At 35.4% G+C, this 24,022-nt stretch overlaps 1 protein-coding gene across 1 annotated transcript in view; it reads right to left on the reverse strand.

Annotated features, from left to right (window-relative positions):
* The window catches only part of LOC136852501 (polycystin-1-like protein 2), a 142,348-nt gene that overhangs the window by 93,889 nt on the left and 24,437 nt on the right, over positions 1-24,022 (reverse strand). The window contains exons 8-12 of the mRNA XM_067127175.1: positions 21,000-21,151; positions 20,653-20,799; positions 12,002-12,283; positions 11,690-11,800; positions 8,406-8,528 (exon numbers count right to left, since the gene is read on the reverse strand). Coding sequence (XP_066983276.1) covers positions 8,406-8,528; positions 11,690-11,800; positions 12,002-12,283; positions 20,653-20,799; positions 21,000-21,151 — 815 coding nt within the window. The remainder of the gene's footprint in view (positions 1-8,405; positions 8,529-11,689; positions 11,801-12,001; positions 12,284-20,652; positions 20,800-20,999; positions 21,152-24,022) is intronic.

A 24,022-nucleotide genomic window follows, 5' to 3' on the forward strand; every position in this document is an offset into this window, starting at 1 on the left:
TTGGAGTACAGTAAACCCCCAGTATTCGCAGTCTCACTATTCGCGGAAAAATTTGCCCATTCGTGGTACTTTTCACTGAGAAATATTCACTAATTACTGTATTATCATATTTTCATGACTAAATGCACTTTTTTGATAAAACTATTAAAATACTCAGGTATAAGCATTTTTAGAGGGTTTTTTGTGTTCAAACTATCAAAATAGGCAGTTCTAAGTGTTTTTAGAGGGGTTTTAAGTATTCGCAGATTTTAGCTATTTGCGGGGGTGGGGGGGTATGCATCCCCCGTGAATACGGGGGTTTACTGTAAATTCTTCAATCTTGTTTAGATTCACATCATGCCATTTTTCCTACCACAAACTCTGGATTAAAGTTGAAATACAAGAAAAGGTATCATAATATGGAACAATACTCAATCCTGGTACCAAATGTGTTTTTGCTAACATAGTTTTCTGATCTGCCCTTTTATTCCATACAGTCACATTGTCAGTTACCTGACAAAATAAAATTATGCTTCCCCATCTCTGAAATTACAGTGATGCGATATGAATTTCAGGAAATAAAGAATTTTAGTTATTAAGTTTTAATGTTTCCAATGGGGAGTCCAGGAAAAGTTCCTCTTGAAAGTTAAATCTAATCAATGGTCTTGCTAGTGGAGATTCTGATGCCATACTTCACGGTATAGCTAATCATTCTGATCAGGAAAAACTCGAGTTTCTCCACATTAAAGCTATTAATGAAAAAGCAAAGTATACTGACAAGTCAGCGACAAAAAAGAATAACTACTGAAAGCAAAGCCAAAAAGAGTAACACTAAATACACTACTGCGATAAACACATTCTTCCTAGCATCGCTAATTAGATAAAGTGTAACATAGATTTTTGACCTGGAAAAGCCTCAGATGAAAATGCTGGGATAGAAAGGCGGTAATTCTCCCAGCAAGCCACACTCATGCAATGCTTAAAGGATGTCATATCTCCAACTGTCAAGCCCCATCTATATCAGAGTAAACAAATATATGATGCTACTATACGGCAGAAGTCTTTAACAGCATTAAATTGTCAATTTATGGAATGCTTTACAATATACCAAATCCATAATGGGAATGCTATATAATATACCATCACACTCCAGATACCACCTCAGTCATGCATTGATCACCTTCCCATTTATTTTCATAAATAAGTCAGTGCTCATGACTGGTGACTGGCTTCTAAAACAAACAAGTAAAAAATGTGCTGAACTTTCTTTGGCACAATCAAGTTTTCTGTACAGAGTATAATGCTGTAAGAAACTCTCAGCCAAGGCCCATGACACTATTAGCTGGGGCCCATGAAACTTTCAGTCATGGGCCAGTGGTGGCACCTATAGCAGTGCCAGGCACATGATCGTGGCTAACTTCAACCTTAAATAAAATAAAAACTACTGAGGCTAGAGGGTTGCAATTTGGTATGTTTGATGATTGGAGGGTGGATAATCAACATACCAATTTGCAGCCCTCTAGCTTCAGTAGTTTTTAGGATCTGAGGGCGGATGGACAGACAGACAAACAGTCATCCCAATAGTTTTCTTGTACAGAAAACTAAAATGGATCTTTTCCAGGCTTAAAAATGTTAGAATATCAACAAAATTTCCATTATTTCCCATAGTCTTTCTGTACCCTATTCTGTTAATTATATTTATTATAAAAACGTTTGATATTTCCTGAGATAAGTCCAAATATTTCATAAAGGATCTCACTGGGACCAGAGGCAGTCTAGGTACTGCCCATTGGAGCAGAATCAGACTCTTTCTGTAATAGGAATGTTATAAGATTCATATCTATTTGATGAAAACTCAATGGTTTTCTATTCTTCCCTTTTGCTGAACTGATATTCTAAGAGACTGTAAGATATTTTTTTGAGATGTGAGCAAAATTTACTGCAAGCATGTTACCCACTTAGCACTGATTACGTGAACATTAACATTTTAATACAGGAGGAAGATTAAAGTCAATTCTAAAGCAATTTTTCTCATTTTGTCCTCATATACAGTACTACAAACTTGTGCTCTACTACTGACAGACAAGAAATTGCCTATGTGTGTCTTCTTGCTGCGCTGATTACCATATGCAATGTGAGTTTTGCGTTGTTTAATAATTATTTTTCTATATGGTTCAGTGTCTACGACAGTAAGAGAGCTTCTTGTGGCATGATGTACGAGTTTTCAGTTTTTCTAAGCACCATCGAATGGGGCATGTGAACAGTCCTGTTGATTTTGGCCAGCCACATGTAATTTCACATTTATTATTTCAATGGCATCATCCAGTTCTGGAAAACCATAAGCATCTTCAATTTTTCTTAAACATTTAAAACTTCCCAAGTTTGCTTTATCAGTTCTACATCACAGCGATCCTGAACAAGAAACGCCTCATTGGTACTTACTATAATAAGAGCATGGTTACTGCTTCAACAATCATCAGTTGTTATCTAGCTAAGATAGATGTCATAGTTACATGAAAGTGCTTGTTTAAATTTGGTACTGTGTTAGTTCTGAGTGTTAGGGAGGTCTTGGTTTGCATTTATATGCTACGACTGATTATAAATTCCATTTCTGATCTGAAGTCAAATCTCCCCACAATTAATGTTTATTATTCATACTAAAGAAGTGAAATGATGGATACCAGGTGCTCTTCCGTTTTAGACTGCTTTAGATGAATTGGAATATGTGGTAGGTGTATATATGGCATTTACCATGAATTCCCAGTCACAAATCATAATGCATTCTATAGTACACATTTTCCACAGACCAAGGTGTATGTTGGTCTAACACTGCCTTTTCCAAACATTCAACTACCACGGAATTTTCATATTACAGAATCTTTATTTCTTATCATTTCTCTCAAATACAGTGCATCACTGACTTATGCCAAATTCAATCTTATGGAGCTTCTTCAGTGAAGTTAATGGAATTTTTACAGTGCTAACAGCAAGAATAGGCATCAAGTTAATGGCACTTATGGTGCTGTAACTTGATGCAACATCAAGTTACAGCGCCAAACACCAAGTTACGGCGCCGTAAATGCTGATAAAGTCTCTATAATGGCAAAACACCGAATTGTGGCATGGCACTGGAATGGATCCCCTGCCGTAAGTCAAGGACCTACTACAATTCTATTGACATAATTTCAAGTATTTACTTTCCAAAGGGCAGCCCTCTATTGGGGATCTTCTTAGATTGGCATTTCTGTTTGCCTGGTGTGGTTCATTTTTTCCAGGGAACTTAAGACAGTCCCTGGCAAGGCCGTTCTGAGAAATTAGTGCTAAGGTCAAAAGAGATCAATGCGCCTGATCAGCAGGCATTGCCTTACTGGGATTTGATGGACTAGCTTTACCTGGTACAATTCTGGGGTCTGCAATCAAGGTAACAGGCAAATTTCTCAACCAAGTTGGTAGATACAGTCCAATCTGGGCTGAAGGGCTACATTCTAGTCTCTTTGTTGCTGAGAGACCTGTTTCCGCTTTTCTAAATGCTCGAGGAACCTGCTGCTGATCCCCAAGGCCAAAGAGACAAGGATTGCTTGATGTTCTATGTTCAATTTCAGTGCTTTTCTTCTGCCTGGGGCCAAGCCTGTTTTTGCTGGTATTCTATGATTACATTTTGTATAAGAACTTTCATATTAATATTTGTCTTGCCTCCCTGAATGTGATGTGTTTCTTGGCTTTTACACTAAGAATTTCTCTTCCAATACTACACATTACCTTTATCAGGACTTTTATGTTGTATTTTATTCTTTTTTGAAGTTAGTACAACATGGGGTTAATGTACAAGACTTGTTCCCTTTTCAACTGCAGTTCAAGCAAATACTGTACCTGCCTCATATCTTCCCTTTGTGCAATAAGTGGTGGTAAGGTGCCCAAACTTTTGGCAGTAGTAGCTTTTGCCACAAAGGAAGTCAAGCCCAAGTAGCTGACACAAATTTATGGAGCCTCAAGAGATCAAATGCTGGCATCTATAAAGGTGCTGGATTTAACATAGAGCTGGTTCATTGCTTACATTTGTATGACAGGAATTGACTGGGTGCCCAAACATTTGGCAATATAGGAATCAAAGTCCTGCAGAAGACTCGATTTTGGGGAGCCTCAAAAGCTGATACAGTAACATCAATAAAGGTACCTGTACTGGGTTTACTTGTAGTTGTCAGAGAAATTTTTGCTATTCTGCTTTGAAGCATTACTCAATAAAACATAATTTTACATTTATAGTTGTGAAACAATACCAGTTTCTCTTATACCATGCCAGTGATTTTAATGTTGAATATTCTGAGTCTCTCATTTGTGATCTTTGAAGCTTTACATACTATTGTTATTTGAAAGATAAACCAGATATGTAAAAGATTCTGTTTGTTAATTAGTGTGCTATTTAGGTACAAGATGTAGTAAGAGTTGCTATATTCACAAAAAGCAAAATTAATAATAGGATATAGAATTTACTTACGTGCATTTACTGTAATTCTCATGATCGTAGTGTTGGGGACAAATGTTCTCAAATTCAAAGTTGTTTTGTTGCTTTCTATTGCAGTGTAAATAAGTGAATTGCCATTTTGTGATGTGAGCTTAAAATATTAAAACTGATGTGTACAGTATCTATAAAGATAAAGATATTTTTAATTTCACACTACCATACCCAAGGAACAAGTCACATAACCTAAGACTGATGGATAAACCCCTGTAGCATTACCACATTAATATACAAGTTTTTCATTTTCTGGGTTCTTCTTAAGTTATTTTTGTAATGCATCATCTGAATAATCCCACAAATCTGCTTACAGATAAAACCTTTAGAGTAATTCAAGGCTGCATTAACCCCTAAGGATGGGAAGTATCTTATGAAAACTTCCTGAGCATATCATATGATAATCCTTATTCTGTGCCATGATACTTGAACAAGTTTTGCAGGAAAATGTTCAGATCATATAAAATGGACCATAGGTGACTTTATGGCAACTCTTACGGCAACAATCAAAGCGCAGCTCAGTGACACAGAGACTCAAGGTGACAACCTAGTCTTGGGATCTTGGATTTTTAAGATAAAAATGTCCCTCAGCTTGGGAATTTTTGAGGATCTCTAGTACATGTTTGCCTGCATGAAGAGTGAATCTCAGCTTTGTCACCCAGAGTTGTTTCTGTTGTTTCACAAACGGTACATTTAAACCCGCCTGAGACATGCCTGGGCTGACTTACTGCTCTCGACTGTTCAATTCTTAAAGGGATATTGGTAAAGAGAGTTTAGTGTACTTGTTGATAAAGAAACAATGAGTGATCAGTGATGATCCTGCACTAGGGGGGAGTGCCTGCAGAAGGAAAACCCTGCCTAAAAAGAAAAAAAGAAAAAATGGTACTAACAGGCTTTTAACCCTTTAACGCTGAAGCCCTATTTACAAAAACGTCTCCCGTATGCTGGCGGCGTTCGGTGAGTTAGCGCCGAAGCGGAAAAAAAGTTTTTTTCAAAAAATCACAGCACACTTAGTTTTTAAGATTAAGAGTTCATTTTTGGCTCATTTTTTTGTCATTGCCTGAAGTTTAGTATGCAACCATTAGAAATGAAAAAAAATATCATTATCATATATAAATATTGGAATATATGACAGCAAAAAAAAAAAACTTGTATATAATTGTATACAAATCGCGCTGTAAGCAAAACGGTTAAAGCTAATGAGTTAATTTTTTTTAGTTGTATTGTACACTAAATTGCGATGATTTTGGTATATAACAAATTTTAAAATGATCAAAGCAACACAGAGAAAATATTATCACAAAATGATGCATGAATTCATGCACACGCTGGACGTAAAAAAATTTTTTTTCAAAAATTCACCATAAATCAAAATATTGTGCTAGAGACTTCCCGTTTGTTGAAAAATGAAGCTAATTGATTGAATATTACTAGACTGTAAGTGTTTTAGCTTACAATTGCAGTTTTCGACCATTTCGGTAGAGTTAAAGTTGACCGAAAGTCGAATTTTTCTATTTATCGTGATTTATATGGAAATATTTCAAAACTGATAAAAGCTACAACCATGAGTTATTTTTTGTTGTATTGTACATGAAATTGCGCACATTTTCATATATAAAACTTTATGTAACGACTAATATAAAGCGGTGCAAATATTATGACAACGAGACGAAAGAATTTCTGAGATGTTCGGCCGAGTTACCACGCAGTTACACGTAAGGAAAATGTTTTTTAAAAAATTCACCATAAATCGAAATATTGTGCTAGAGACTTCCAATTTATTGCAAAATGAAGTTAAATGATTGAATATTACTAGAATGTAAGAGTTTTAGCTTACAATTGCGTTTTTTGACCATTTTTGTCGAGTTAAAGTTGACCGAAGGTTGAAACTTTGGCAGTTATCGTGATTTATGTGAAAATATTTCAAAACTGATAAAAGCTACAACCATGAGCTATTTTCTGTTGTATTCTACATGAAATTGCGCACATTTTCATATATAAAAGTTTATGTAACGACTAATGTAAAACGATGCAAACATTACGACAACATGACGAAAGAATTTCTGAGATGTTCGCCAAGTTACCGCTAGCGCAGACGTAAGGAAAAAAATTTTTTTTTTCAGAAATTCACCATAAATCGAAATATTGTGCTAGAGACTTCCAATTTGTTGCAAAATGAAGGTACATGATTGAATATTACTAGAATGTAAGAGTTTTAGCTTATAATTGCGTTTTTTTACCATTTCGGTCGAGTTAAAGTTGACCAAAGCTTGAAATTTTGGCAGTTATCGTGATTTATATGAAAATATTTCAAAACTGATAAAAGCTACAACCATGAGTTATTTTCTGTTGTATTCTACATGAAATTGCGCACATTTCCATATATAAAACTTTATGTAACGACTAATATAAAACAGTGCAAACATTATGACAACGTGATGAAAGAATTTCTGGCGCGGATATAAGGAAAAAGTTTTTTCAAAACTCACCATAAATCGAAATATTGTGCTAGAGACTTCCAATTGGTTGCAAAATGAAGGTAAATGATTGAATATTACTAGATCGTAAGAGTTTTAGCTTAAAATTGCGTTTTTTGACCATTTCGGTCGAGTCAAAGTTGACCGAAGGTTGAAATTTTGGTAGTTATTGTGGTTTATATGAAAATATTTCCAAACTGATAAAAGCTACAACCATGGGTTGTATTTTGCTGTATTGTACATGAAATTGCACACATTTTCATATAAAAAACTTTATGTAACGGCTAATATAGAACAGTACAAAAATTACGACAAAATGACGAAAGAATTTATGAAATTTTCGGCTGTTACCGCCCGTGCATAGGAAAAAAGTTTTTTCAAAAATTCACCATAAATCGAAATATTGTGCTAGAGACTTCCAATTTGTTGCAAAATGAAGGTACATGATTGAATATTACTCGAATATAAGAGTTTTAGCTTACAATTGCGTTTTTCGACCATTTCGGCCGAGTCAAAGTTGACCGAAGGTTGAAATTTTTTGTAGTTGACGTACGGTACGTCCACTCGGCACCCAACAGACAATTTTAGTCGACGTATAATACGTCCAATAGGCGTTTAAGGGTTAACACAAGATGGCTGAAAGACCCTAGACCAGGTGAAGCCAGATCCAAATAAGTATACAGCCCTTTGCAGAGTTTGCGACATTGTACTGATGAATTCGTAACAAACCGTCTCTTATGCAACACTAAGCTTCCGGGAGGACTCTTTTTTTGTTATCTTTCTGGAAGTAGGCTTCGCCAACATACTGGCTATGTATGTGGAAATAAATCCTTCAGTTATTCAAACAGTCAACATGCAGGGATTGCAAGTTTCTTTTTACCCCACTTAAACATTTCATTTTCATAATTTTCAATATATTTCATTTTACATCTTGGATAATACTTTCTTATCGTTACATAACACTCCTCACATAATATCATCACTATTAACATGTTAAAAGTGGCACAATAAATATGTACTAGTCACCTTTGCACAAAAGTGATTTTAGCTGACTGATATTTAGAAAAAAAATATCTCTTAAATAAATACACCACAGAGGTACAGAATTAACCAAAGTTCTTGGAAAAAAATATGCAGTAGAGCAATAGAAACCCAAATGAGTCATTCGCAAGGCTAAACTACCCACAGCTGCTAGCAAATGTTTCCGACTATTAAAACAATTTAAGATGACTTCAGTATTAAATCTTCTAAATCTACAGCATTTGCAGTAGTGTAAAGTTATCATAGCAACGACAGAAAAATAGTTTAGCGGGAAACTTACCGATTTTCCTTTTAAATAACAATGCTGCCCATACTAGAAACATTCTCACTGTGATACAAAAAAAAAAATCAGACACAAAGGCAATGAAAAAAAAAAATAAATAAAATTCAGGTACCTTGAGTGCCCGCTCTTTTAGCTCAGAGTCTGCAGGAGCATTAACATCACCATAGTCTCCGTTTTTCGTGTTCTTCATGTCTGATGGTAAAATAAGATCCTCAATGATTTTGTCACTTGTTCCCTGAAAAAAAAATAATAATCACATTACCCACAAAGAGGGAGCAATTATTCACTGGAAATGCAGCTGAATAAAAGTACAGTTACTTTTTGCATGCTATGAGTAATTGATTATGCTTATACATACACATATCAACAACAGTAATGTATTTTCTCTTTTAATGTCAAGCTGAACAATATAAAAAAACTGTAACAGAATTATGAAAATACTTTAAACTGAAACTTAGGAATTTACTGCTCTACAGTTAAGACATCACAGTGATTACCAAATCTCTGTGAGATTACAAACTGTACGTATCCCAATGCTACTGTAACAATTTATTTATATATGTCCCCAAAAGATTCATGATTCCCATCAATGAACTGAAAAAATATACACATGACGAAGAGAGACAAATCAGGTTGTCTGGTAATTTTAAATAGGACTGAGCAGATAAAAAAATGGATAGTCGTTTGACTGGTGGATAACACATACAGAGAACTTAAAAAAACCATCAGACAATGTGAATAACAATTTTAATGGGAAAAAGAAAAGTTATAAAAAGGAAACGAAAGCCTAATAAAAAGGTTATGTGTGACTTCTCCATTGCTATCATATATGTATGGCACAATAAGAGTTTACAAAATAAATTTCCCTGCCGGGCCAATTATCAGCTCAGTTGGTTCCGCATTTTACAATCTAGGAAATTACCTCGTGGATATTCTAAACTCATTGGTTGGTACCACCTCTGATTTTAATATCAGGAATAATGTGGACCTGATAAATAAACTAAGTGATGTACAAATTAATAGTGAATCTAGGCTTGTGAGTTTTGATGTAGTATCATTACTCACAAAGGTGCCAATTGACTCTCTGCAGGAATTTTTATCGGAAATATTAGAGGAAACACCGCTGGATATCCCATTTTCTAAGATCACTAACTGAACTAATTAAAATATGTGGAAAAGTGTAAATTTTAATTCAGTGGGAAATTTTACTAAAAAAATCTTGGTATGGCGAAGGGAAACCCTCTATCCCCAGTGTAAAGTAATTTGTATATGGAATTTTTTTAAAAGAAAATATTAAACAAGATAATTCTACGCAATGTTGTATGGTTCAGGTATGCTGACAGCATGTTTTGTGTATGGTCAGGGAACGAAGATGTAATGAACTTTTTTGTCAAATTCAATCAATTAGTACCATCAATGGAAAAGGATGGGTGCCCATCCTTTTTGGATTGCCTAATACACAGAAATAGTGATGGGTTTAAATACAGTGTTTGCAGAAAACCTATTATTTCTTCTCATGTGCATTTTTACTTTGGTTAAAGCAACAAGGTTAGGAAATCAGTGTTCACATCTGTATTTTTAAGATCATTACATATATGTAGCCCCGAATATACTGATGATGAAATAGCTACGATTAGGAATAAAGCTAAAAAACTGAAATATCCCAACTGTGTATTAGACAATGCTTTAGAAGGAGAAAATTAGGCCCTATATCAAAACAAAAAAGAACCTTACAACCCAATAAAACTGCTTGCACTACCATATAATAATGTGAAAGATATCCCCCATCTGAAGCATTTTGACGATAATGTCACATTTAAGAACAATATAACAATGAAACGTACTTATAAAGAGCTCTCCTGAAAATAATAAAGGATGTGTTTATATAAAATGACATGTATCCTGATAACTTTTATACTGGTCAAATGGGTAAAGCACCGGAATAGAGAATAGAACAGAATAAAAAAAATGTGTAAGATATGCACAGGTGAACAGTGGAATTTTTGTATGTTAGTGAGAACAATCACGATATACAGTACTGAAGGGGCAAAAAAAATAGTGTATTCTAATAATGCACTGGAAAGGAATAACACGGAATCTAGGTTTATAAAAGAAAGGTATGGCCATAACATGAATATCAGTCAAGGCATGTATAAACTTAATGCTATAATTACAAAAGAAATTTGTAAAATGTTTAAATTTTAAGGCTTGAGATATATATCTAATATATACATACATACATACATATGTGTATCTATGTATTTCAAGCTATATATATATATATATATATACTGTACTGTATATATATATATACACACACAGCTACGAAGAATCTATCCATCTCTCTCTCTCTCTCTCATACCTTCTTATTAACCAATTACCTAGAAATAAGCAAAGAAGGTGGGTTATTAACCCTCACTTCAAACGAAATGCTCATTAAATCAGAGCATTTTTGTCACTGAACACAGGTCCACAGAAACATTTCTGTAGAAAAGAAAATACCCATCATTAATTAAATATAAATCGTAATACAATCACATTTAAAATATATAGAGAATACTGATAAACAAAAGCATCTGAAAGAGAACAAAGTTCAACACTCACTCTCAGCAAAGGAAAAACTCAGTTTCCCTGTGTGTCTCACACGTCCTCTGTAACTGGCTCGACACACCAGAAAAATGCACTAAACATTTCGTAACAGACGTATGCACGTATATTTCAGTTTCCCGCCCGCAAAACCAATTATATCCAGACCCAAAAGTTCCATAGGTCGATCACAAGAATTTCCCATCATGCAATAAGATACAGTCTGTAAGTGCCCTATCGGATCACGTTCAGGTCACTGGATGAAAGAACGCTGAATCCACTTGTGATCTCCTGCAAACGGAATTTGCTTGGTTTCCAAGCGGACAAACAAAAGCTGAATTTACACAAAACAGCTATTTGCCAGATCAATGTTAAAACACCCGCAGGATTGCTGAATCGCAGATGTTAGTTATATGGCAAGCGTTGGTATGTTACGAATTAACTCCCTATACTTCAACTATTAAAATACACTGCTGTAAGCATTTTTAGAGATGGGGGTTCCAAAATACTGCTGATTTTTGGTATTCGCGGTGGCTGTGGTACCTAACCCCACGAATACAGTGGGTCGACTATATATATATATATATATATATATATATATATATATATATATATATATATATATATATATATATATATATATATCTACAGGTATATATATATATATATATATATATATATATATATATATATATATATATATATATATATATATATATATATATATATATATATATATATATAATCAATGTATTAAACTCATTTAATGATCATAGCTTTTATGGACAATACAGTATTCAGGAAACTCACTGTAACGAGAGAAGAAATCGCTTGCATGTTGTTTGACACAAGACTCTCAGCATCCTTTGGGTCGTTGATGGTGGTGTTCAGCAAGACAGAGGCTGTGCAGGTGCCACTAATCTGTTGGTTTAATTGATTACTGCTATATTTCACAAGATATAATATTGTACAGAATGACCCCAATATTCATAAATACTGTATATATACTGTAAACATTAATCTATATACAGCAAACGATATTAGTAATCACAGAATGAAGCTATGAACAATACAGAATTGGTATTTCATTGAGGAATGTACTTCATTGTTTGTGTTACATACCACTTTTACTGCTGCATCTTTTCCTTTTATATCAACTAAATCTCCATTTCCAATTATAGATGCCATTGTGGACAAAAGCTGTGCACAGTCATCAAGAGTGTCTACATTATTAGACTGAAGTTGACTTATCATTGATTGCTTTTGACTGGCTTCCACCATTTGCTTTTCTTCTAATTCTTTCTGTGCCTTTTCTTCCAGCTCTTTCTGTATCAGAGGATCCATTGTTGTAGTTGCAGGAGCCAAATATCCTTTACTGGACGGTGTTGTGGTTGTTGAAGGAACCTGAGAAAATAAACTAATTGTTATTGCAAAATCTAACTACTAAACGTAGTAACACTAGTTTCTTGATGAAATTTAAAGAGCTAGATAATATACATAAGCAAGTTATTACATTACATCGAATGAATTAATTACAAGTAATTCATGGTTTATAACTGCATTTATGTTTGAACCTAACTGTTAAGTGTAAATCAGAGTGGTAGTAAGCTGTCTCAGTATATGTCATAGAAGTCTGTATAAAATCCTTGCTCATGTAATGCAACTTATACCTATTTATGAAGGGGTGGCAAGTCGTAATTTCTGCTGTGCAAAATAAATACAGTAATATCTGAGCCACCAGATGTCAAAATATTTGTTTCATCAGTAAAACACTCAAATAGTAAAATTTCTATATACAGTACTTGCTATATCCAAAGTAGTTCAAGTCCTATAACTCAGATTTACAGAGTTTTAGTACTAGGCTACATATCAATGTACAGTGTGTGACTACTTGGGCACAACACAGAAGTGCTTGGTGGCTTCATTTGTCATGATTTCTGCTGAACAAGTTTTCACAATAATGAAAATGGGATCCAGATCAGGTGAGAGTCATTCTCTCATTATGAATGGGATGCACAGGTAAGCTATCACTCATTCTTCCAAATATTATTCAGGCTTCTTATGCAAGTCACAAATTAGTCCACTAGAATGCCTACACTAGTTGTCTAAAGAAATTTGCTTGTTGGTTCTTATTATCTATGTAAAATTTTATGCTGAAAAAAAAAACTCATAAAAAAAGACTGCTGCTTCATTTGGCATCTGTTGGAAAGACAACGAACACCTGAGACAATTATTTTGCTGCAACATAAAATTATGGCAATCTATTGTGGCAATCCTCTAACAAAATTCAAAATATAATATCAGCGTAAGTTATTCTCTCTTTCATAGTGCATATTGCACTCACTTCACATACTCCCATATGAATACCTTTGCTTGGGTATCATTGTTTTTTATCCCCATAATAACCCTGATACTATTTATGTCTATTTCAACCTAATTTAAATGAATTTCATCAATTCAGTTCTGCACCCAGTAAGGTGATTTGAACATTGCTCTTAAAACTGGGCTGAATATTGCCTATCCTGATTTTGGGGTGGATATATTGCCAAACAAAATTATCTTCACCACTACAAAGACCATCTGATTACATTATCAAGATATCAAGAGCAATTCCTCTCCTTTATTATTATAATTTCTTCATACAAAATCATTACTTATACACAGAATTCCCATGTTAAACATTTCATTTTTTAAAACAAATCTTTTTAATACAAACTCACTATTTTTACATAGACTTCTGCGCATCTATGAGAAACTTCCCTGATTCTCCACAGATAGTGTATGGACACTGGTTCCAAAGGCTTACTGGTAGCAAATGTATCACTTATTGTTTTGTCTGAATCATTCATTTGTTTTAGATTAAACGAATCAGTTACAAGGAAAGATGGGAAGAAAGTAGTGTGAAAGTGAAAGTAGTGTGAAAGTAGTGAGGCTTTATGGAAACAAATCAGTGTTATTAAAAAACATTAGTTGTCTCACCAGAAACCCATAAATTTTGTGTAACTGATCAACTACCTAGGAGGATCCTCGAACTGATTTAGTCTGCTTTGATAATGGGTTTAGGCTATAAGGCAAAGTGCTGCAACCTCTGTTATTCTGAGCCCTTTTTTTATTCAAGCTATCAAGGGGCTTTTCTTATCAGAAAAGGAATAAATATACAAATAAAAATATTAATATTTCCTTAAAAATCCTGACATAGATACCCCATGAGGTTTTCATCATCCTCATTGTCACATGAAAATTCCGTGTTATTCTTACCATCTAACTGGCATACCTGGAAAGTGTGCTAGAATGCATCAAACAGATTAGGGACTATCACAGTGGGCACCCTCTGAGGCAATACTTCTATGCAAAATTAAATTATGGGTTAATCTAGTAAGCCCAGTTCTAAGGCAAATCAAACTGATGTCAACCCTTCTGTTCAAGCTACAGCCAGATCCCTGGTAGCCTATTTCTTGCATCTTCTTGTACTCGTTTTTATTTAATAGTAGTTATGACCATTACTCTTGCCATCTATTCATATCACAGTGTAGGACTATATATTTTCTCCTGAATACTGTTGATAACAATGGCAAAACAAGTGAAAATGAGAAAACTATCTTATGGGACCCCATGTAGGAAGGAATTAGATGTGTGATTTCCAACTCTTACTCTTGATACAAAGAATTTTTAAAATCTTATATCTCCTTTAGTATCTACCTCAAATAATCCCTTTAAAATGCCATGTGGCTCCATGTGCTTTTCCCTAGATCAGAAAGTCTTCTGTTTGACATTGCTTAGCAAATCCTTACTGAATTTGGTTTTGTAGCCTTCCAGCTCTTTGGTTATTTCTGGGAAATGGTTCAGATTTCTCTAAGGCATCTTTCAATTCTTTTAAGGTAACAAATTTTGCAGTATAAGGATCTAGATTATTCTCCTTAAGATCAAGAAAAATCTGTGCATTGCAGATATCATAAAATTGTGAAGAAAAGTTTTTCTGCTGGATAATTTTTAAGAAATGTTCTTGCATTTTGCTGCAAGTTCTTGAGGAAGGGATATAATGTTACCATATATTTTAAGATAGGAAAAGGATCTAGAATGAATTTGCCATTCAGTTTTTAAGATTTTTTCCAAACCACTGTGGATAAAGTTTTTTTACTTTATGCCACTAATGTAATAAACCAATGAGTCCCTTTTGGCATTTTTTAAATAGCTATATGGTTTGGCCACAGCATGCAAGTTTGCTTGTAATTCTTATCATAATGCCAAAGGTTTTGCTCAATTTAGGGTTGATTTAGTAAGAAATTCATATACCTCTATATGAGACATAAAAATGTCAACAGTCATCATAACCACCTTCAATACACTTTTTCATCTACCTTCCATTTAGGAGATTTTATAGGAGTATTTACCACTGGTTTACCATGAACTGGGATTTCAATATCATATGAGCTCAGGTTAGTAGTTGTAGTGTATAGACATTTTTATGGATATTAAGAAAATTCATTACTATTATTGAGTACTGTAATATTGTTACCTACAATATCTTCTGAGATACTACCCTTATCATCCACACTTCCTTTACACCATATAGGTTTACTGTATATGCATTAAACTCCCCTTGGGGTAAAAATTGGACAGAAGGTTGACTGATTAAATTCTGGATGTCATTATAAGTGAAGTTCAAGTCATGAGTAAGGTATATGGAACATGCTGTAAGCTGCTCGTTGAAAATGAAGGTTTCGGCAGCAGTCTGCACGTTGGTGTTGGGCGCTGTGACGACTCATGAGCAATGACTGCTGTTCCTCCTTGTGCAGTCTCTGACTAGTGGTGAAGAATTACAGTATATATTTCATTGTTCATACCTGAACTGTATTTATTATTACCTAATATGCTTTCTCAAAAGTATGGCAGAGAAGATAATTTTTTTGATGAACCCTTAAATGAAGTCTTCTCATTTGATATTTGAAATCTATCTCAACTTTCCATGGATGAATGTCGTGCGTGGTCTTCATAGAGTGGCTTCATAATATGTTTTCTTACACTTGCTTTCTGTGACTCTGTTTAAAGAGTACTTGGGTTTCTGCACGGGACTCTCGGGTTGTATCTTGCCCACATTCCATCTAGTCAACACTACTTCTTTTGGAGGAGATGAGCTCAAATTTATTTGATGTATAATAACTAATATTTGTAGTCAGTGGTGGAGAATGTGTTGTTTTATGAACTCTTGAGTTGTCTTTCTAACTGAGGGTGATGACAGTGATTGCTGTCTCCCTCCCTTCTGATTGCATTAAGTAGAACTGTAAGGGTGTCCTGCCCAAGATCAGGCAGTGATAGTGCCTGAGATAATATTTCAGAACTGTGCTCTGGGGAAGGGGAGGATTGGCTAAGGTGAGATACATTGTTTACCTCAGGGTTCACTATTACTGTTTTGCGGGACAATGCAGTGGGCCGGGGAGATTTAGTTTTGTAAGGCTATTTCTCATTCATCTTAGTTACACTGCTAATATCCTTTACAGGACAATAAGATACAGATTTGGTGGTTCTCAAAGCTTCAGCATAGTTCTTTATTTCTACTTGGTATTCTTCCATATACCAAATACTAACATACCTTGCATTGGATTTGTTCTCAGCAACTTCTTCCTTTTTTATATTCACAGCATCTCTTGTCACTAGGGGGATCCAAGTTATACCTACTACATTTTGTGCCATTACTGCTGTCACTATGTACTGGTCTTGAACAGTTACTGCATAACTTATTTTGCTGAGGAGAGATGGATGCCCAGACTTAAAGCAATTATAACATTGCATATGTTTGGCCTTAAAAGGGCACTTTCAATCTCCCACTCATTATGAATAAGGTACACCAGGTTCTGCAAAAGCCACCATGATCGTGGAAGTTCCATGATAACTGTGTATGTACCATAATTTTACTGGGTAAAAATATAACATTTCCTTTTCTGAGAATCTATATACATATATAATAATAACTTCATACCATAACTGAAATTTGAATGTGTTATAATATTAAGAGCACCTTCTCTAGCATCTATCTTCATATGCCTAAGTATACGAGGATGGGTACTGAATAAGAATTGAGTTCTTCACAAAATTAGATGCCACCAGACACTATGGTACTAAATTTCATTTGAATAAATTTTCTGAAATAAACTGATGTAAATTTCACATCTGGCTGCAGCTATGATGCATACTGCTGACTGATTCCCTCTGTGATAGGAGGTTTGATCTAAGACCTATTCCCATTTTCTCTAATCTGAAGATCTATGCCTTAATTTTGATGACTGTTTCACAGAGTGCACCTACTATCCCATCATTATCAATCCTAATATTATCAATATTATGAATTGCACTAAATGCATCATGATTACTACATGATATCCATGCCTTCAACTTTCCTCTTTCTCCCTTTCTTTAAATCTTCAGTTGAAAATCCTTATGGACTAAGAAAACAGACCATAAACTCAGGAGGGTTTCAAATGTAAATCAGCCTACAGAGAAAGAGATAATTTACTGGAAAAGGTGACAGATAAATATGACAGAACTGAAAATACGACTGCTACACCTGAAATTCAAGAGTCAGCAGAAAGCAGGAATGAATTTGCTCCTCACCTGAACATTTGGAGATCAGATTTCAGAAGTACACTAGGAAAACTATTCCACATTCTACTAAAGCCAAGATTAAAATCCTAGCAAAATGAGTAGTATTGAAACTGATATAGAGAAGACACTGTTTTCCCACATTGTCCTGCAGATTTAGCCTCATTTCTATAAGATTTTCAAACCCTTACGTAAATTCAGACAGATTCTCTTGGTCAGTTTCCTGATGGATATGACTAAGTGAATGACTGACAGTATTTGCATTTGGTCAGAGCATTATTTGTTTTTACCTTGGTACTGTACATGTTTGAATGATCCTTTGTTCCAATTTTTTTTATCCAAGGTAATATTGTCCAGGTGTCCCATTGGATGTTTTGAAACTGTTACTACCTTCATCATATCATTGCCAGCAGTGATTACCTATGACTGGGAGTCATCCCAGTGCTCAGAGAAAGTGAGGACAATTTGGGTACAATTCAAGGAATACAATATGCATTTGAATAATAAACTGGAAAACAATGCCTGAAAACCTCCAAGAGAAATCAATTACACTACTTTTCACAAATTTCATATTTGCAATTGACACCAATGAAACTCAACTCCCAAATGCACACCCCTTACCCTACCTCAAGGGGATGGCATCAAAATAATTAGAGAGGACCCACTTACTAGGACTAAGAATTACAAGCACTGTATACAATTATCTCCACAATAGTTAAGAAGGGCACTTGAAAAAATGTTGAGAGCCTGCCCAAAGAGATAGTCCACCCCTGGAATCCTTGATTCAAATCCCTGGGCATTTCTGTTTTGAAGGTATCAGTATAACTGGCATACTGATACTACTCACTTTCAGACATTATTGGTGGTTGATAAGACCACCACAGGTCCCACTATTGGTTTTAAACATAAATTCCAATCCCAGCAATGGTATCCTTCTTGATAATCATATCAGTGAAGAGGTACTAGAAATGAAGTGTGAGGGTGTAATGGTTAGAGAAGTTGGGCAACAAGCAGGGAGAAAACTGACAAAAAACTGAAAAAGTTTAAATAATATTGAGGAGAGAAAGTGTACAGAGAGACATTCATACTCAAAACAGGGGAAAGAGATCCCTTGGTTCGAGAGCTCTCTCATTTGTCACACTTCTTCAACATGGAATATAAATACTCTATGGTGAGGCCATGTGACTTCATCAAGGCATTCTTTCATTATGAGGGCTCTTAAGTTGAGAAACTCATAAAACAAATCAGATCATGCTTAAACAAAGAAAAGCAATTGAATTATTGTGTCAGACAATATGTGTAGTAGAGTTCATGAGTAACAATGACCAGTGACTTTATACATTGCGTTATTAAAATACAAGGTACATAAAATAAAAACTTGATTTATGGCACTTTAGCAATAAGGTATACCAGGGAGGTAACAATAACTTTTGGCCAAATCTGCTCATAGTAGTGGTAGTCAGTAACTGTCCTTTGCATGGATCCTCTCTTCAAGTAAAACACTAAAATAGTCTGGTTGAACTGAAAGCACTATAATCTTTCTATCTGTGAGATGACTACAGAATTGAGACTTGCTCTGTCTTGCTCATATTTTGTCTTGCCTTACTTGCTTCATCTTTTACAGTCTTGAATGTTGTTGTATCCTTTCTTTGATGAATTTAATAACATTATTTTGACTTTTATTTCTTCATCCAGATTTGGCTCTACTAGTGTGCCTTGTACACTATATCTATGTCATCTGTATTTTTAATGTTCTGATAACTTTCTGACTGGTTTTTGGTTGTTATTTCAACCAACCATTCCCTTTTTTTAATTTGTCTTCTGCTCATCGCTTGTGACAGGCATCACGCCAACAGGTAATTTTCCACTTTTAATAATGATATATCCTGGTCAGCTTGCAATATAAGAAGCCTTGACCAGTTTGACTCTCCAAAGAGGGAATTAAAGTCAACAAAGGTTGAGTCAGGTCTGTATTTTCCTTCAGTGTATTCTTTTAGGCTCCAAAGAGCCTGTAATTAAAATGTTGGAACTATTTTTTGCTCCTTTTTTGTGTTGGGGACACAGGCACAAAAACATTTGGATCTTGGGGAAAATGGTGCCAGTGTCACAATGCTAAGTCCTTTTTTCACAGGGAAATCCTTTTCCTCGAATAGGTCGTCAACAATCAGTACAGAAGGTGCAGAGGTCACCAACTTTAGGGGTGTTTCCTAAGGTCTAAGAGGATTTGGAGGTAGATGGGTTTCAGGAGAAGACTCCATTATACAACCTAGAGCACTTTCGATATTTTACTTATCTGTCACCATGCCTGCATTTGGTCAAGGAGGAATTTTAGATAAATGAAAAAAGATACTATGGCCTCCCAATGACTTGGGAGATAAAAGAAGAGTCCCCAAAGGATCATGAATATCAAGAATGTGGTCATTTACACATGCAGGACCTTGGAACTGAGCCATGATGTACTTTGACAACCCGGTCATTTGTCCTCATGAGTTTTGTCCCATCAAGAATGGGGCCAGTGTAGTCACCCTGCATGTGCACTGGAAGCGGTGAAAAGAGCCAGCAACCTGTGCAACCTGCATCACATATCCACCAGCCATCAAGCCCCCAACCCTCACGGTGAACAGGGACCTTACGATAAATCTCACAACACAGATGGTTTCATAAACAATGCTAAAGAGGTATTAAGCTACCAAGCCTCTCTAGGAAGCAAAAGAGAAAGTTAAGAAGTGTAGATTAATGTAGATAATAAAAAAAAGAGGGATAGGTGGGTCCACTAAATAATATGGTAGGAGGTCACCTACCTATTACCTATACTAAATTGGTACATCATGTTCAAACAACAGCCACTACCGCAATCAATTCCATGCAAAGCTCATCATCAATAGAGGAAGAGGGAAGCAGGAAACTTACAAGAGGAGGAGTAAAAGGAAGGTTTCCCAACGTTTTGTTGAACCCACTGCAGAGATGGAAGGAACAATAATGCATTCAGTCCCTGCAGTGGGCCCCTAAGCCCCCACCTCTGCAAGGGGTTGGGATCAGGGGGTCACAGGTTGGTACTATGACTAGATGGCCTGAGAAGAAAAGATTAGGTAGATTTTGATTCTGATAAAAATCAGTATATGAAAGTTTCCTCTTCCTGAAAAAGATAGCTAAGTGATGTTCCAATACAATCTTACCACATCATTTTCTAGTTTGAAATTGGAAATGGATGTAGAAGCTAAGAGAAGTTGAGACAGCCTCGCCTGGTCACCTTCACCAGATGCTCGAAGAATTTCCATCTTAGACCCCCAAGCCTCATACTCTGATTGTGTTGGAAGAGATGTCTGAGAGGAGAAAAGGAATATAAATTGGGATTAGAGTTGTAGCAAATCCTAAGATATAAAATATATTACGACTGGCATCACTCATATTGTAATAAAATACTATGATTACAATTTATGCATTCTTAGTCTTACAGGAATTTGAAATCATGCCCATAGCTTAAGAGAATAAAAATAACATCAGTTATCCTGTTTTTACTTACAGTAAAATTTGCAATGAATATGGTAGAGGCAGCACCGTATTCATCTGAGATTGTGACCCACATACTCCAATTTCCATACGGGAAAGCAAATCTATCCTTGTTGTCCACTCCAAATTTGAGATTTTTTATATATCCAAAGACAGTGTGTTTTACTGTTAAATAGAATTAATGCATTATGTCACATCATTACAGCATAAACTTTGTCTCAATACAAACTAATAACATCACAACATCCTTATATATGTCCATATAAACTTTCAAGAACTCTAAAGAAGAGATCCCCCAATTCCAGCAGGCAATCCAGTCATCTGTAGAACTATAGTAAAACCTGGGACGGTGGGGCCTCTGAACTGTCTAATTAAGCAATATCTCTTGCTTACATTACCTGTACTGTATTAGTTTTATCAGTTAAATTAAAACATACTCAAAATAATGTCTGACAATATAGAAATATTCAAGAATTAGTTGAAACCATTATTCTTTGTGTAAAATCCTCATGCTGAAACAATATCCTAGGCTAATTTCACCTACACCAACAAAGCATTCAACTCATTTTATTCTGATCCTTCATAGCAAGTCATAAACTATGTTCATTTGGACCTTGGGAGAGTTTAATTCAAGTGTGAATGATTTTTCTTGAGTGACTCACACCAGTGCTAAGTAGGGTGAATACCCTAGCCACTGTGTAAAACAAAAAAGGAACCTAGCATTGGCTGTATGGACCAATCACCACAAGCAGGTTAATGAAATGCAAGAGGGTTGAAAGTATAAAGGACTGAAAAAGTAAAAGACTTCAAAATGGGAGGAGAGTGTATGAAAAGTAATGTGAAGAAAGTGGAGAAATGGATGTGAATACTGTACAGGCAGCCCAGATTGGCTAGAACAATTATGTCTCGCTATACTGTGTCAATTAGTATGGAGTTGGAGGCTACAAGGGAGTGAAAATATTTTGTGAACAGATAGACATAAGATAATGAGCAGAGGAAAGAGGGAGAAGCAAACACAAGCAGATGTGCTATGTGTGGTATGCAAACTGATGATGCAGTTTCAATATTTGAATACAATGTGATAAACATGATAAGTGAAGATGACTACAATGTAAAAGCAATGTACGAAACAAGAACCTACCAAATACAAAGATATAACCAACATTGAGGGGCTCCACTAGTTTTGCATTAAGTGCCTAGAAGCTGTAAGAAAGTTTGTCCAAGGCGAAAAAACTGGGATTGCAGACCAGAGCAGAGGCAACAGGAGAATTTTAATAGAATATGAGGAATTGAATAAGGAAACTGTGGGGCTGATGAACAAATTAGAAGATGAATGTGCAAAATGGAAGGGAAAATTTAAAATTAAGTCTTGATACTATAGCTAATCCAGAAGTTGTATGTAACGCCGCGCTGGGAGATGCAGCAAATAGTATATCAGCAAAAGCTGATAAACATATACAATGGAGACTCTGACAGAGTTGAACAGGGATATGCTGAATCAGTAAGCAAAAACAGGACAAGAAAGCAATGAAAGAAAGGCACAGGAAGCGAGGAAACTTGCACCCAATGAAACAGAAACATCCTAAAGCTGTGGAAACAATGGTACCTAATATAAGTGAGCATTCAGATGTATTACTGAACAAACAGTTTAGAACGTTATCATAGTAAGCCTATGATACTGGAAACTTTGATTTCAGCCAATTGAGAGCTAGCAATGCATATGCCACATCTACCTAAAACCTATGTTGATGAGTGGAAAAATGGAATTAAACCGACTATAGTGTGATGTCATTCCCCTTTTGGGAGCTAGCCAATCACTGGTGTGATGTGGGCAGGGCTTACCTGCAAAGGGCCGTGGCTTTTACTAGAGCTCTTGATTGTCTGAAATCAATGTTTCCGATGTCGTAGGCTTATTGTGGTAAGATGCAAACTATTTTGTAAGTAATACATGTGAAAACTTACATATAAAAACAACCCTCACACCTTATTTAGACAGTAAACATGCCAATTCATATCGATAATATAACAGTACAACCACATGAATGGCAAGCTTGTAACAAACAGACTACTTAAGCCAGATGGATACAAATGATGGGCTTTAAGTAATATTTTTTTTGCCCATTGTAGATAAATAACAACGGGACCACCACCAAGTGGGAGCTAAGTTCATTATCCGCATGTTCAGTGTTACTTGGCGGGATCGGTCAGGGCAAGGCACCCTAAGTGAGGTTAGGGAGGTAAGGTCTGGTTAGGTCAGGGCACGGCATTCTAGGAAAGGTTAGGTTTGTTTTAATCTGTGAAAACTGTTCCTGTCGTTCTACACTCGCCCTGACATCTGGTTATGTGAATGTGAATGAAAGGTATTTTAATAATTTCTTGCATGTAAATTGCAAAAGTAGATTAGTATTTGAAACAGAATGAAAGACTGTTGTCTATGAGTCTGTCTGGGGCCTGAGGGGAGGTGAATAGAATTTCAAGTAATATATGGCATGATGGCAATGGTATTGTATTTTCTCTTCAGAATACTTTGAATACTTATATATTTTTTCTCCTGGTTATATGAATCATTATAATAGCTCAGTGACTGGGCACTTTCTGGACTATTAAGTAAATAATGAACAAAAGTCTGAAGTCCCATCACGTTCCCAACATCCTTAGAGTGTAGATGACATACATTCTGCATGAAAGACTCGCCTAGACATATTTTTTTTTCATTGTTGAACATTGGAACGATACTTAGACAAAATTAAGGTTATAATTAAAAGAGTAATTTTGACTGAAATGGAATGAATGTATGCTTAAAAGGATGCCAGTACAATAAAATATCTGGCAAATCAGTAGTATATGCCTAGCTTTATTGGTCCATGCTTCATGTTCTGGCGGTAAACAATATCAAAGGTTATTTTTCAGCTTACAGACGTAGACAGTACTTAGGTATCAGAATAAAGTTATTTTTATATGCATGCAATGAAATTGTACATAGAATAAAGTTTTTGAATGATAGGTTTGTAAGTACTGTATAGGCCTAAGTATAGC

Source organism: Macrobrachium rosenbergii, chromosome 25 (assembly GCF_040412425.1).
Source record: "Macrobrachium rosenbergii isolate ZJJX-2024 chromosome 25, ASM4041242v1, whole genome shotgun sequence".
NCBI classification, from domain to species: Eukaryota; Metazoa; Arthropoda; class Malacostraca; order Decapoda; family Palaemonidae; genus Macrobrachium; species Macrobrachium rosenbergii.